Source organism: Neovison vison, chromosome 1, assembly GCF_020171115.1.
Source record: "Neovison vison isolate M4711 chromosome 1, ASM_NN_V1, whole genome shotgun sequence".
NCBI lineage: Eukaryota > Metazoa > Chordata > Mammalia > Carnivora > Mustelidae > Neogale > Neogale vison.
The window spans coordinates 104,258,614-104,274,968 of NC_058091.1; the positions used below are offsets into that span (position 1 = coordinate 104,258,614).

General features: G+C 35.6%; 1 protein-coding gene across 1 annotated transcript in view; it reads right to left on the reverse strand.

Annotated features, from left to right (window-relative positions):
• Window positions 1–5,794: 5,794 nt before the first annotated feature.
• The window catches only part of KHDRBS2 (KH RNA binding domain containing, signal transduction associated 2), a 574,896-nt gene continuing 564,335 nt past the window's right edge, over window positions 5,795–16,355 (reverse strand). The window contains exon 9 of the mRNA XM_044253624.1: window positions 5,795–6,728. Coding sequence (XP_044109559.1) covers window positions 6,631–6,728 — 98 coding nt within the window. The 3' untranslated portion in view covers window positions 5,795–6,630. The remainder of the gene's footprint in view (window positions 6,729–16,355) is intronic.

A 16,355-nucleotide genomic window follows, 5' to 3' on the forward strand; every position in this document is an offset into this window, starting at 1 on the left:
TCCAGATAAATGCTACACATAATAGGAAGTAATTCTTTTTAAAATAGTTAACATTGGGTGATACCTTCACCTGTGTTCTTAACACATGACTGTGTAGTGAAGAACTACAAAAAGGTTATTTCTGATTTGAAATTGACTCTCAGTATTTAAAGCCACGTTCTGATTTACAGATTGAAGAATAAAAGCCTGAAATTGCTTTCTTGCTTATTTAATCATGTGAATTTTTTTTAATGTCAAAATGGAATTTAGATTATCAGTGAATTCATTTGTTCTACAAAAGACAATAGTCATGTTTTACAACAAATGTGGGATACTTTTCATCTGCATTTTTCTATGATGGAATCAGAACTTTTGGAAGAATGACAAATTTGAGCAAAGATCAAAATAAAGATGTAATTCAAGTTAAAATATTTTATCATAATCTTTTTTAGTCAATATTCATCATATTGCTAAAGAACAGAAATTATATTAAAGCTATCTGAGATTTTAGAATCTCTTTTCAGTTAAACTCATTCAAAGTTGGGGATCATAACATTTTGGAAAGTGTGTGGGTTATCAAACTTTGTTTTAAATATTGGCTTTCCTATGTATTAGTAGTGTGACATTGTTAAACCTCTGGGCTTCAACCTCCTGTTCTATAAAATAGGGTTAGGCATTACAGATGTTTCATGTAAGGTTTTTTTTGTTTTGTTTTTTGTTTTTTTAATGTGACAATAACAGTTCCTTGCCTGGAAGGTATGCTCAGAAAATACATGGCCCAATATTATTATTGTTACTATTAATACTCTAACCTCATACTAAACATGAATAAATTTTACAAATTATACAATTGGATATTTTCAATTGTGTATTACAGAACATTTCGGAGCAAAAAATTAAACCTTCCTATGGAACCTGCAAGTGGATGGAATTTTCCGTTAACAGGTGGTCTCTTGCTACTGAAACTGATACTTGATACTCAGCCAACTCAGATTACTGATCACCATTCTTTATTCCCTTAAAAAAATAAACAGATCTAAAAACTTCTATGTGATGTTAACCAAGAGATGTAGAAATAATGGGAGAGACGTCTGTATGGTTAAAGGGTTACATTTTTAAGGGACATTTGTGGTTTTCGGAATACCAGACTATTTTTAAGTGAAGAAATAAAGGCACAAGATTAATGTCTTAATGATACAGCTTGGGAAAAAACTATTTCCCTTAGAAGAATTCATGGGAACCTTTAATATGTTATTTTGTGTCATATTTACTTAAAAACTATTAGTGCTTCCATTGTTACTAAGTTAAATGGCTTCAATTCCATTAATATACTGAAAGTGAAAAGATCTAAATGTTACAAATAACACCTAAAAGCACTATTTGGTCTCTTAGGTGGCATCAGATTGATTCTAATTTAATCATACTTGAGTGTAGTAAAACTTTTTATTGGACAAATAGCAGGCACAAAGACTTTCTTACATATTAATGTTATTAGTACTATTTAAAATACTTTGTTTAGTGTCCAGACCAGCTGCCTTTTGTATTTTGGTGAACAACAGTTCCCAGTTGTCACAGAATCATCAGTGTACCAAGAATTACAGCATTATCTGAATAAATGCATAGACCATACACCCGAATAACTTCAAGCTTCCATTGCATGGAATGCACTGTAATTTAGGAACCTTGATTTGCCATGCAAGTTTGTATGACTTGCAGAGGTGAATGTCGCACTTGAGGACGTTTGCAGATCAGTGGGTCTAGCCTCCTGGCTGCCATCTTTGGGAGCTGGCACTTCAGGACTAGTGACAGCAGACATGATGTCATGAAGTGAAGATGTTGGGACCGGGCGTCATTGTCTGATATGGACAACAGAAGAAGGCAACCTTTGCCTGGGTGAATGAATGTCTGTTAGCTAGGGCCGCTCTGAACAGTCTGCGTTTTATCAAAGGTTTCTGCTGAAAGGCCAGTAACTTAGGCAAACTCTCATTCCGCATTGCCAGAGAAACCTACTATATTCACTTCTGACTATCTTGAGAGTCAAACAAAGTTATGCAATAAACGACTGCAGTGTATGTTTAATTATATTTTTCTATACCTCAGCTTCATTTCAATCTTATGTCTCCGGACTGCCAGTTGGAGAAAAACAATCTCAGCTGAAGATGAATTAATTTTGGTCAGGAGTTGCTTTATCAACTCAGAGATCGGTTTTTGCCCCATCTCTTTTTCCCAGGGTTGGATTTTAGTTTTGGAGTTTGTCGGGGGGGGGTGGGGTGGGGTGTGGGGGTGCAGCGGATCCCGTCCCCTTCCCCATCGTATCTACGCTACATGCACATCTGGGTCAGCGCTGGTCGGTGCTGACGCCACTGCACCCGCCCATTCTTCCTGCAGAGGCGGTGGTGTGTGTGGCTGTCGCTGCCACACCTGCCTCATGCTTGCCAGCATGGAGAAACGTTCTGTAGAAACATTCTTCTGCAGGCTAGCACCGGGTATACACCGGTGTGGGGGAACTCTGTGAAGCCTGATGCCTCCCTAGGCTCTACTTTAGATAACGGTCCCTTCTGTGTTTCAAACCTACCTGAGGCTTTTGTTGGACAATTGATACAATATACAGAACCCGTTTTCTAGGCCATACAAATATCTTAAACTAATATCTTAGATATTGCTGCCTTTTGAGCTTTCTTCTCAACTTGGACAGTACTTATCTTGTAGAATATATATGGAAGAAGGTGGATGAGTCATTGACTGGTTGATTGTTTGGAGACTTTTAAATCTACTGTTAACACATAAGTTTATGTCCTGGTTAAAGCCTACTAAAAATCCAAGCTCTGAAACTCAAAATCCCCTTTCTCACAAACCAATATTTTTGAGTTTAAAAACCCTTAACTTTTTATCTCAGTAGCCAAGAATGTTCTGTTCTCTTGCTCAGCACTGGTGTTTTTGCTATGATAGCCCCGCTCTGAGTTAATGCGTTCAAAGGTGTAGTCTGAATGGTGAGAAAGCCACAGGTGATAAAACAACAGCAACAATAAAATATTTCAGCGGACACAAAAACACACTGATTAATATATCAAAATAGTAACAGTGACTGGTTTCTCTTTCATTGCTTTACAGGATCAAGCCTATTGTTTGAAAAAGTCTCAAAGAAGAATAATATACAGGACTTCTGGGTTAGAGATTCTTTCTCCCCCTGGTTTATAAAAACAGTAACATTTTTAAAGAGTCAAATCAGACGTGCAATGTTACTGATAAATAAAATTCCGAACCGTATTCTCTGTAACTTTTGACTTTGATTCTGTGGCTTCACAAAGGGACTTGATTAGTTGAAGCTCATACAACTTTAGATAGTTATTTTAACAGTTTGAATTTTAGAAGAGTTCTCCCAGATGAAGTTCGTAATTATAAGATTGACTAAATGTGTGGATTGCCATGGCTCTCTGGAATACTTGCCTTAGCTCTGTTTACTTCAAACCTAGTGTGCCTTCCTTTTATTTTTCACATAAAGTCTGAACAATTTAACATAGCACTCAAGGACAGCCACTTGACTTGACCATTCCTCTCTAGGCTTTGCTTTCACTCTGTGCCTTCAGGAAGCTGGACCACAGGGCCCATTGACCTGCTTTCCTCTGAAATACTTCAGGAACTTTTGGGACTCCGTGAAGTGACACAACCTATTCCCTTCGCTAGGTGGCACTCTCTTCCTCATCTGGTGCTAGGACCTCTCCAGGCTCTCTGATACTGTTCTTAGAGGGCTAGTTGAAGGCTACGTGGTATTACAGATAATTGCATAGTAAAAAGAAAAAGGACCATGTCCACAAGAAGAACTTTGGGGCTTCAGCCATATCTCAAATGTCATGGCAAAGCCACTGAAATTCTCTGAGCTTCAGCTCAGTCTGTGGACTTCATAACTGCCCTTGCATTGTTTTCAGTCTGAAGTGTACAGGCTCAGGTTTTCTACTCCTTGTGTACAGAAATCAAGTCTCAATTTTCAGTAGTGCTTTGAATTCAGTAAATATTTGCTGAATCAAATAGAACGGCAGATGAGAAACAAGAAGTTTATCACTAAGTCCGGTGGCATAACCGGGGAAAATAATGGTAAGTTTAGTAATTTTTTTTATTGACTAAATAAATGTTAATGTTAATAAACCCTCATTGACAAAGGGTAGGTGAGCAGTTAGTTACGGGCTTCCCTTTTCCCCTTCCTCCATCTCTGCCAACAATTATGATTTCTTTCCCTAAAACTGCAGACTAAAAGTTTGAATACTCTTCTTTTGTACTATTAGGGAAAGTTAATATAGAGTAATCCGTAGCAAAGAAAAAAGGCTGAAGATTAACTAGTAATTCACGTTTCATTTGATAAGCTTCTGAGTAAGCTCAGAAAGCCCCACCAAATAAACACCAAGTTCGTCACTTTATTTCGAAGAAGATAAAAAATACCTCTGGTTCCTTGACAACAGTCTAAACCTTTGCGGTGTTTCAATAAGCGGCATTCAGTGTTTGCGCACACTGCCACAGCTGTATGTGGGTAAACAGATTATCTTTCTTGGAGGGGATAACAAATAAGCTTACCTCTATCCTTGTTAGCCCACCACATCTGCTATTCACTTATGTGCTCTTTGCTTGTGGATACCTGAAATAGTGAGAAAGAATAAAAAAAGAAAATTAAATATAACTCGACAGCATTTTTGCAAGGCAGACATTTACAATTTTAATTGAGGACAGACACACACTTCATAAAACTATTAGCATGCAACTCCAGCTGCAAAAACTGAACAGCAGTATGCCTAAGCTGGTTAGCAGCAAAAAAGTAAACCAATCACATCGACAAAAGCCACCATAAACAAAAAAACTGTATTTAAAAGATTAACAGTTTTGGCATTCATCCCTACCATCAAGTCTTTCGCTTTCTTTTTCCATCAAAATTTAGCTTACGTTTGATGTTAGCAAGAGTTGCATTACTATTATTGTTAATTTTAGTTCTGTTTATTGCCTTGAGGGTTATATATTGTAAAATAATTTTGGTGCCTCTAGTTAATGTTAATTAGTTGTTTTAATAACCTATAGACCTATTTGTTATGTTTTTGTAGGTTTACTTTTTTAACTATCAGGAACTTAATAACTGAGAATATTTAACATTACTGGTGCATAGGCAAAATTACAGAGTCACTATTAGTGTTACCTGTTTAACGTTTAGTCATCCTTTGAGTCCTGCGACATATTTCCTTAATAATCATCAGCCATCAAGTCTGATAGTCTCAAAAGAAATATCAGCCCTCTAAACTGCCTTCAAGGGCGGTGATATTTAGCACTGAAAATTACAAATAAAGTTTTTGAGGTTGAATAGCAACAACTGGCCAGTGACACTGATGATTTGTTTGTCAAAACAAATTGTTATAAACTACGCAAATGAAGTCCACGCACTCCTTTGAGTGAAAACAATAAAGTGAATCTACGCAATGCTTACATGTTGGATGGGATATTTAATGTGCGGGGAAACTCAAAGGTTGAAGAACTAGGCATTTAGACAGTGGTAAGTGGTAATCTTACCTCTTTATACTCCATTACTCTTTCTCACGAGAGACATGCTAATGCAAACAAGTCAATCAGAATTTGTGTTTAGCAAGATAAAGCTTAGAGGATAGTTTAAAATCCATTTATTATTCTAAATCCATTTTTTTCCATTAACATGTTATACATTAGTGTTTACTAACCATGATTCATGTAACAGTTTAGTTTGTTAACTTTTAAGTTATTTAACAACCATAAGTTATTAATACATTTTTTAAGTATTACACAAATATCTTAAAACAAGCTTGGGTTCATTTTTGTAATTTTTAAATAGAAAACATTTTAGGCATCTCTTGAAGAAGAAATAAAGCAGGCATTTAAAGCTAGAAAACAAGTAATTCCAAATTTAGTTTTTACAAAAGTTTTCAGCTTTATTGACAAGTTATGGCAAACATATTTGACAAATTGTGGTTTCCTATTTAGAGTAGCTTACACATGGAACTTTATGTGTGTTTTTTTTCTTTTTTAACAAATACAGGTTAAAACACTGAACAAATTCAGTTAGCTACATACATACAGTAGCTGCTTGTTTTCAACTCCATTAAAACAGCATTTAAAATTAAATTTACAAACTTAATATCGAACATCTTCATCTAACTAACAGATATTAAAAGACAGGTTAAAACATCTTATCTACAACTTTATTATCAGCTAGTTCAAAAATCATATTACAGTCTTTTAGCAACCCTAAACAAAGTTTTTGCTAGATGATTGAGACTCAAAATCTGTTAACAGATTCATGCTCTTTCTTAAAAAAAAAAAAAAGAAAGAAAGAAAGAAAAGAAAAAAGAAAAAAGAAAAAAAAGTTTACACACAACAATGAAAACAACCAAGAGAATATCATCCTACTGAATGGTTTATAGACAATGCTTGCCAATGTCTTTTTTAGTCCGTTTTGTAAAATAATACTAGTGTCAATGTCACACCAACAGTATAGGGGGAAATACAAGAAATATATGGGAGAAATCATGAGCAGTTATCCCTAGAATAGAAAAAAAAAGGACTATTACTTGTCTTGTTGCTGTTTATGTGGAGACCACAGGCTATGAATTGTCTTTGAGGTGAGGTCACAGGTGAGAAGGACCTTCAATATCTACCATAGGGGTGCTCCCTGTATCCCCCTCTGGCTGACCTTGGCGGTGGTGCCTTCAGGCTGGAGCGGGTTGTGGCCCATTCTTCTGGTGCTATGAACAAGAGAAAGACAGTAACATTCACGTGGCTTCACAGTTACCAAAAACAGTCATTTAAGACGTAAGTGTTGACCAAGGCAAATAGAATAAAAGATCTCAACACTGATGGCTAAAGCCTTACTACCTTTTCCACATGGTGAGATCATCAAAAAAGTATATATTTTGAAATGTAGCCACGTGGAATTAAACTTGTGGGGCATTCTTTAAAGAAGAGAAAGTTAAAGTCTCTGGATAAGTCTACATTTATTATATGTAAAATTTTTGTGCCACAGAAGAGAAAGAGGGTATCAGTGTAAACTGCTCCTCATTTTATCCTTTATACAGAGTTCTAAAATAACCCAGTGGTTCCTAGTCTTTGAGTAACTTGAGAATCGCCTGGAAATCTTAAAATAATATGAAACATAACAAAAAATGACTAATGCCTGTTCTCTGTCTCCCAAACCAAATGATTAGAAAAGAGACCTGGGGCTTGCTATTTTCCAGTGCTCCCCTCAATGGTTTGTAAATGGGACAGGGTGAGGTCCTTGTGCTAAATTATCTTAGACAAAGTTAATAAGAGATAGACAGGATATGGAACAGTAAATTTACGCAGTAAAATCAACAAAAGAGTATGCTCACATCAGTTTTTACAAATACCTTGAAAATAAAGGGGTATTTGTACATTAAGAAAACTCATTCACCTGTTAATCAGATTTCCAGTAACCTGAAGGTTCTAGAGCCTAGCCAAAAACAAAACAACAACAACAACAACAAAAACAAACTAAACCAACCGACCAACCAAACAAAAAAACATACAGAAGAAACAAGCCAACAAGCTTTTGAGTGTTGTGGAAAATAGCCGTTATTAAGTTTATGACCCCAGAAAAGGAATGTAGCCCTCCTTGAAAGGGCCAGGGACTTAATATGGGGTTCATGGTGGTTTCTTATGTAACTCCTGAAGCTAAGTTATTTGGGTCTTTCAATCCAAATTCAGTTTTCATTTGAGAGCAGATTTCATTCATGGAACTATGGTGAGAGGAAGTACGGACATAGAAAAAGAGATTGATAGAAATGCACTGGCACTGGGAGCCGATATAAAGGATAGTGATAGTAATGGACATAAAACTGCAGACTGAGGCCAATTGATGTAGATGGCGCATGTGTCCCTGAAGAGTTCAAGTGCCCCTCAGCATATTTTGTACACAGTTCAGGGAGATTAAGGAAGAACAATAATTAAAATTTATGCTGCACTCACTATGCTATACATAAGGCAGAGGATAGTGATGTGCAATATAGAAAAATAATAAAAGCCCATCAAATAGGAAAAAGTTGCATTTAAATATTTTTGGGGGGATATTCTTCATCAGAACTTCTTTATTATTATTATCTGATAAGTGAAAGATTTCTCTCTGCTATTTAAGGTATGTGCTTAAGTTTATTTCAATATTTGATAGGACATAAAATAGAAATGAAAACTTAAATAAAAATGGGAAATACTGCCTTTTCTCAGAATACTGATTGACTTAGATCAGGAGCTGGCAAACTATGGCCAGTGAGTCACACTGGCAAGCTGTCTGTTTTTTTAAATAAAGTTTTAGGAAATGCAGGCATGCTTATTTATCTGCATATTGTCTATGGCTGTTTTCACTCTCTAAAGGCAGAGTTGAGTAACTGTGACAGAGACCATACGTCTGCAAAGCCTAAGATATATAGTCTGGGCTTTTACAGAAAAGATTTACAGACCCCCTGCTCTAGATCGTGCTGTCTTTTTTGGCTAGAGATTGTGGATATTGGTCTTTCTGATGTGATCTCTTAAGGATGGGAATTTACCCCTAAGCTGTTAGACTTTCTTAGCAGACAGATTGTGGAAAAGAATTCTTTGTATTTACTTGATTGGAATTAAATAAAACTTTTTAAAAAAAATGTACTGGAAGGGAAAATGGATTCTGCTTGCAAAACTAGCAAATGCCTTCTCAGCCTTACATAATACGAATTTTACACTTTGACTATGAATGATCAAGAATATGCCAATGTCCCTGTCTTCTGGTGGTAAAATCTACCCCATTTTATTCATGTTTTTAACAAAAGGAATGTAATACTTTTTGCTTTATTCTCTCTAGAGTATTAGAGATACCCGGTTGTAGTCTATGGGATTTAGAAACTGGGATAATAGAAGTTTCAAGTTTTCCCAGGGAATGGAAGTCTTGGATCCTTTCTCAGAAGCTTAATGTTCTTGGTGGCTTCTGTAAAATAGTGCAACAACATGAACAGAATGACAGCAGGAGCTGTCACAGCTACCCCAGTTTCATCAGATTTTTTAAACTGGGGGGGTACCTGAGTGGCTCAGTTGGTTAAGTGGGTGCCTTTGGCTCATGTTGTGATCATGGGGTCCTGAGTCGGGCCCCATGTCAGGCTCCCTCCTCAGTGGGGAATCTGGTTCTCCCTCTCCTTCTGTGTGCTCTTTCTCTCTCAAATAAATAAATAAATCTTAAATCAATCAATCAGTCAATCTTAGAAAGGGGGGACAAGACACTTTAAAAAAAAAAAGAATTTTTAAAGTGGCATAGTCTTGGGGACTTGCCCTAGACCACATTGTTTGATAAGAACCCACTGATTTAGCTTTACTAGGCTTTATCTAAAGCTCTAGGGCAGATAATTTATGGGCTAAAACCTTTCATTTCCTAACTTTTGGCTAGCATTAAAATAGTGACGGTCATTATTTTCTGCTGTATTCTCAGTGCCTCGAAAAAATGCAGTGCCTAGAAAAGGTTGAACACAAAGTATGCATGAATAAAGGATGAAGGAAGGAAGGAAGGACAGATGGAAGGAATTGTGAGACAGAAAGAGCTTTCAATGACAACCTTAAAAACAGTAATATTTGAGCTGAAGACATTTGACATTAGTTTTAGAAGCTTTATAACAAGAAATATTATATATTTTAAAGTCAGACTTCTTACTCAAGAGATTAGTTAGCTAAATAACAAAAGTATTTCACAACTGGATTTCATGAAACAATCATAGTGGAATCCAATTACAAAAAAGTGCAAAAGCAAGTCTCATTGCACAAAAATGTGCTCTTATAATTCTCTGTATGTAAATTCATACTGTGTTCTTTCTTCCTTGCTGAAGGCTAGAAATGGGAAATACTGTTTATCTATAACTGTAACCAGAAAGGCAGCCAAAATGAATTCCTACCCAGGTGAAAACTGTAGATTTTTCTAAGATTCCTTACCATTAACAGAGGAATCAAGAATTTATTTTACTTAATTCATATTCTCAATAATAATAGCAAATTGAGATCAGGAAAGGTATCAATTTCTTTTTGTGCCACATTTCCTTGGTCTATATTTTTTCTAATATCAGAATGTTTATAAATAGTCACATGTTTACAATTACCACATGATAATACAAGCCAGCTTCTTTCAGTGAAGTTATTTTCTTTGGATCTAGACTGGAGAGTACTGACTCAATGGAATTTTTTCCTTCATCATCTTCTAGTGTCATTGAGCCTTACTTATATGGTCAGTCAGTCCTCTCAGTGCCTGTCATTGGATTTCTCCACCATGGTATTAGAGATAGAAGTGATTCTTAGAAATCTAAAGAAGTTCTAATATAAGTCCATCGTAGAACCTAGCACATGGGAACAACTTAAGCATAGGAAGAGACAAATCATTATCAGGTCCTTATGATGGGAATTCCCTAAAATTTGAAGTCTAAAGCCCCCAGAATAGATTAGAAAATTGCCTGTCTTCTTTGAGCTCTACTATTCAGCAGATAAGATGAATTTAAAATATTTAAGGAGAGGCACCTCAGTCAGTTAAGCAACTGACTCTCGATTTTGGCTCAGGTCATGGTCTTTAGATTGTGAGATCAAGCCCTGCACTGTGCTCCACACTAGGTGTGGAGCCTGCTTGATTCTCTTTTTCCCTCTCCTTCTGTACCCCAGCCTTACTCTCTCTCTCTAAAAAGATAAAATAAATAAAATAAAATTAGATAACATAAAATAGAATAATATATTTTAGGGATTCATACAAATTTTGGAGTCCCTGACTGTGGTTTTTATTCCCATGGTATGGTATAGGATGTCATTTTAAAAATCATTACAGACAATGAAATTTAGAAGTAATCTTTCTTTGTCTTCTTGGAAAATAATAAAGGATGTAAGATGCTGTCAGTATCATTATGCCATATGAGAAGCACCAGCTAGACTATGGATGTGAAATAGCAAATTAGATAACAAATTCTCCCACCGAGAATGTGCAAAAATAATTGCCAAGTTGAAATTACTGGGATGGTTTATAAAATTGGGGATCTGGAAATAGAAAATGAAGATATGAGAAATAGCTTCAGTGACTTGATCAAATTCCGACCATTTCTAGGTTTCCCAATTCAGATTTTAATGTACCATTTTAATGAAACAAGGAGGGAAGAAGGAAAATAGAGCATTCATTAAATATTTTTTTTACTTTACTAAAGATCTCCTATATGCTAGTCTATAGCATACTCGGATCTCTTCACTTCAAATAGTACTCCCAGGGGTCTTGTAGCTAGGCTTGCATTTGAATTCTGATTCTTCCTCTTTTTTTACTGAAAGACTTCTTTGGCAAGTGGCAAGTTTCTTAATCTACATGCTGATGGCAAATTTTAATTGTCACAGACCATTCTCAGCTTCTGACGTGCGTATCTAGCTGCCTGTGGGGCATCTCCTCAGGTGTTTCAAAGTTAACTTTTTCCAAAACTAAACTCATATGAGTATGAGGATACTAAGGGATTTTTAGAGATCACAGGACAAAACTACTATGAAATTGCATAGATTACACATATTTATAATTGATATTTGAAGAAAATGCTGGGGAAAGCCTAGAGGAGGGAAGTACTAATTTCTATCATTCAACAGAACTTGGATTGAGCTCTAATATCTAATCATCTCAAGGAAGTAATTTTCTGAGCAAATATAGAGTGTAACTAAAAATTCAGGTATTGTTTAACCTATTTAAGAGAACTCACTTTCTTTGAAGACTTTCTTATGTTAATTATTTTGCATCACACAGGCTTGTTAAACTGGATTCCAAGACCTATAAAAAGAGAGCCCTTTGGTGACAGACACATAGGAAGAACACCACAAATATTTGTAAGCTACATATAAATAGATGATGTTACTAACTAAAAGGAATCTTGAAATCAGTTCTGAGAAATAAGTACAACAGAATTCTTATTCAGAGACACATTGTTTGTAATTAGATTATAGTGTTTCATGCATTTGAAATATATTAATATTTCTTTTAAAAACATGACTCCACCTTTAGTTTTGTTTTTTATTTTTTTTTTTTTACTTAGACTTATTTTGTTCCCAGTTCAGTCAAGTTTACATAATTTCATAGAGTGTATCTCCATTACATGCTGATAGGCATCACTGTGGAACATCTTACTTTGATGAAGGCTTGTAAATTACCCAGGTAACTCTTGTGCATTCGATGTTACTGTAGTGACTTCAAAAGCTTCTGTATCTCAAGTACTCTGCTTTCAGGGCAGTCAGATGTATTTAGTGGTGTGCATTTTTCAGTGTGCTCCCCTTCCTGCCCTGGAACCAGCTACTTTGTGGGGGAGGCATTCAGAGTGGGGAAGAAAAATCTGGATGATATTTAAAGTTGCAAAACTGTGTTCTCTGATTCTTCCAGAGATACTATAAACATTAGGGTTCTTGGTGGGGAAATTGAAAAATAGGAACAAGGCGCAAATTTGGGACACATCAGCATTATTTAAACACATGCAAAGTAAACTTTCAGTGTTTTATTTTTCCAGAAGTGGGTTTAGAATGCCACCTTCAGAGTACATTCATTTTAGGAATCAGTTCTGAAAGGATATAGGATGTCATGCGGATGACTGAGGGCACAGCTCTTATGTCCAATTTGCGAGACCTACACAGCTAGTTGTTTATATATCTGAGATCTGAAAAAGAATCTAAAAAATTGTTTTTTAATTTATCACAACAAAAAGGGAGAACTCATGCTATTTATTTTTGGTATACTGTAAGCCAATATGCAGAAACCACAACTAAAGCAGGAAGCCCAAGTTAAGCTCTATTATTACAAACAAGTAGTGTCTCATATAAGAGCATTTACAAGGTTGATTAGAATTCACCTGACTCTCATCCTCTCTGTTTGCTGGTCTCGGTCTAGGTTAAATTTCTGATTTCTCTCTAAGGAACAGCATTCTATTTAAAAACACCCTTCAATACTTCGATGTTGTTTTATTGTTATTTGTTCCCAAAGAGAATAGGTTAGGTTAGATGTTCTGTTGTTGTAACTCACTATGACAATGTCTGTTTTCTTTATTTAATTTTTAAATACCTATCCTATTAAGAAAATAAGATTCTCATCTTATATGAGAATCTTATATGAGAACCATCTTTTCTGAGAATCAATATTCTTAGCACATCTTCCAAGGGGCAAACACAATGCTGTTATTAGCAAATACTTAAAATTTTCCTGCAAGATAGGTGCCAATGTCATCTTCCTTTTAAAGATAAGACAATTATAGCTCAGAATTTGGAAGACTGAGAATTTAAAAAAATATATTTATTTATTTCTTTTAGAAGGTGAGGAGGGGCAGAAAGGGAGACTTTCAAGCAGACTCCCCACTGAGCACAGAGCCTTATGCAGGGCTCTGTCTCACAACCTTGAGATCATGATCTGAGCCAAAATCAAGAGTCTTTTCTCAACCAACTGAGCCACCCAGGTGCCCCAGAAGACCCAAAATTTTTATCTGTAATTGTCTTACCATTTTCCATCACTCCCTTCATCTGAAAGAAGATCCTGACTCCCACTCTCTTTTTTCTTTTCTTGCCTGGAAAATAAGACTTCATTTATTCTAATTCCCTTGAATTATATAATAACTGGTGATTCCAACAACAGTTAATTAGCTAAATGAGTGAGAATGTAGCTTTAATTTTGTTAACAAGAGTGTGGGCTGCTTGAACTGAATTTGTTAAGGTGCAAATGTAAGTGTTCGTTCATCTAAGGTAGAAAGAAAGATTGTCTGCTCTGTTCTGAACATTTAAAAATATTAATGGGATATCGGAACCTAATGGTTCAACAATTTTATCTACACAGTTTGTATTGCCACTATGCTGTAATTGCAGAGTTTATTGTTTTAAGATACACAGGATAAAACATTATAGTACTGAAGGGGAAATATGGATGACCAGCATCTGTTTCCACAGATCAACCTAGTGAATTCTGTTCCAAGAAGAATTAACTTTGAGTTCACCACAGTTATGCTTTCAGGAAATTCAGTCACCTTCTGGAAAGCACTTACAGCTTTTATCACTGCTTCAAATTTTTAATTAGATATTCCCTGTTAGAAAAAAGTAACACTTGGAATAATCCATCTAGAGAATAACAGAGGACTAGGCCTTTCTAAGCACGCTTTTCTCAACTCTAGAATTTTGTGATGCACATGGCAGAACTTGTAATTATTTATTGAATGCATTAATTCTATTTAAATATTTTACATTTTCATTTTGTACCCATTGAAGAAGCCACAGCCCTCCCTCGGATCTCTTCACTTCAAATAGGACTCCCAGGGGTCTTGTAGCTAGGCTTGCATTTGAATTCTGATTCTTCCTCTTTTTTTACTGAAAGACTTCTTTGGCAAGTGGCAAGTTTCTTAATCTACATGCTGATGGCAAATTTTAATTGTCACAGACCATTCTCAGCTTCTGACGTGCGTATCTAGCTGCCTGTGGGGCATCTCCTCAGGTGTTTCAAAGTTAACTTTTTCCAAAACTAAACTCATCTTTTTCTCCATACTACTTAATGCTCTTCCCAAGTTTCCTATTGCAGAGACTGAAGCTACTACATAGAAATTGCCTCGTTACTCATCTAAAACCCTTGGCATCCTCTCACCTTTGCCCAGTCACTCTAACCAGTCATTAAGCTTTGCTTTTTCTTCCTTAATATGTATTTAACTCATGCATTTCTTTCCATCCATTACCAACCCTATTCCATGGCAAGCCATTCTCATCTTTGCCCAGACTACCCAGTTCTTTTGTGTGTGTGTGTGACTTCCCATGATTGTATATCAGATATTTATATACTGTAATATGTATGTTATATACATTATAAAATATGTGTATCTGTGTGTATATACATATATATATGTATATAAACATGTATGTATTCCCTAGTTTGTGTGTGTGTGTGTGTGTGTGTGTGTATACTACTCTACTCCAGCTTCTAGCCAGAGGGACTTTTCTAAATATGATTGATTAGGTCTGTTCAGTTGCTCTTGTAGCATACTCAAGCTCAAGTCCAAATTCCTTAGTAAGAAATTCCACCCAGAGCCCAACATGATCTGACCCCTACCTTCATTTTAGAATTGATGACTTTGGTGATCATCTGAAGCACAAGTATTCTACAATACTTGTTGAAAAAAATTTCTTAGGTCTTGAAATAAGAGGAGTGTTAGTATAGTTAAGATTTTAAAATCTTTTTCTCAAAAGGAAGGTCCTCTGTTTTTGCATGGAAATGGACCCGTTAGTAGAAGAAATCAGTAGAACAAACCACTTAAAGGTTTCAAGTACAAAAGACCCAAACTTTAGATACCTGTTATATTTTGGCAAGTGAATGATTTCATTTTTCTTGATATATTGAAGAAAAGCTTACATTTTCCTTAACTAGCTAATGTTTACGGATTAGTTTTTTGGATCATTTATTTTGATTCATCTTAAGAAAGATAATGATGACTTCTGGTAGTGATCCCAAAAACCAGAGATGAGCTGGGTCTTTTGGGATTTCTTAAGAGCTTCTCTTGGCTCCTGGGGAACTTGTCCTAAATACCAACATCTTCCTCAAAACCAGTGAGATTCATTTTAGTCTTTGAAGAAGTTCTTAGGTTAAGTCCTGAAGAGGTTTTCAAAAGTAGGTATTTCCCATTGGCTGCCTGGACCATGAAACAGATAAATAACAACTGACTCCAAAGTGCATTTGTTGACATAAGAAACAAATATGACTATTTAAAATATGTTCCATATTGAAAATATTCATGGGTAAATTCAGGAAGACAATTCAATAAATATATGAGTCATCTATAATGAGGAAAGCTGTAGAAACTTTTGAGGGTAAAATTCTGAAGTACATCTGTGGCTTAACTAGTTGGTACTTGACATCTCTCTATTAACTTTAATTCACCTTCATAAAATGTGGGTCTGTAGCCATGGCTGGGTTTTATAACCTGAGAATTAAATCATCTTCCAGTTTCTATTTTTCAGTCTAGGTATGGAAATTCTAGGGCCATTTTTCTTAACCTTTCTCCATTCTTATACATACTCTTGTTTAGTATCTCCAAATTTACATCATGTATATACCTAATTTCCAAATCATTACACGATTTCACAATTTTATCTTGTGTGGCTAAGCTTAAGTTATTGGAATTACTGCTATTTCTATTGTGAGCTCCAGGAAGATATTTTAAAAAATGACCAACAAACTTGAGAAGTACATGAATTGCATGCCAAATAGTTTAGCTTGCAACGAGTGATTTTTACTAGCTTCTGTATTCCAAGATGCAGTCACCATGATTGGCAATGTGAGGAAGAATCACTGTAATTCAAATATGCTGTGATTAGTATATGACCCATAC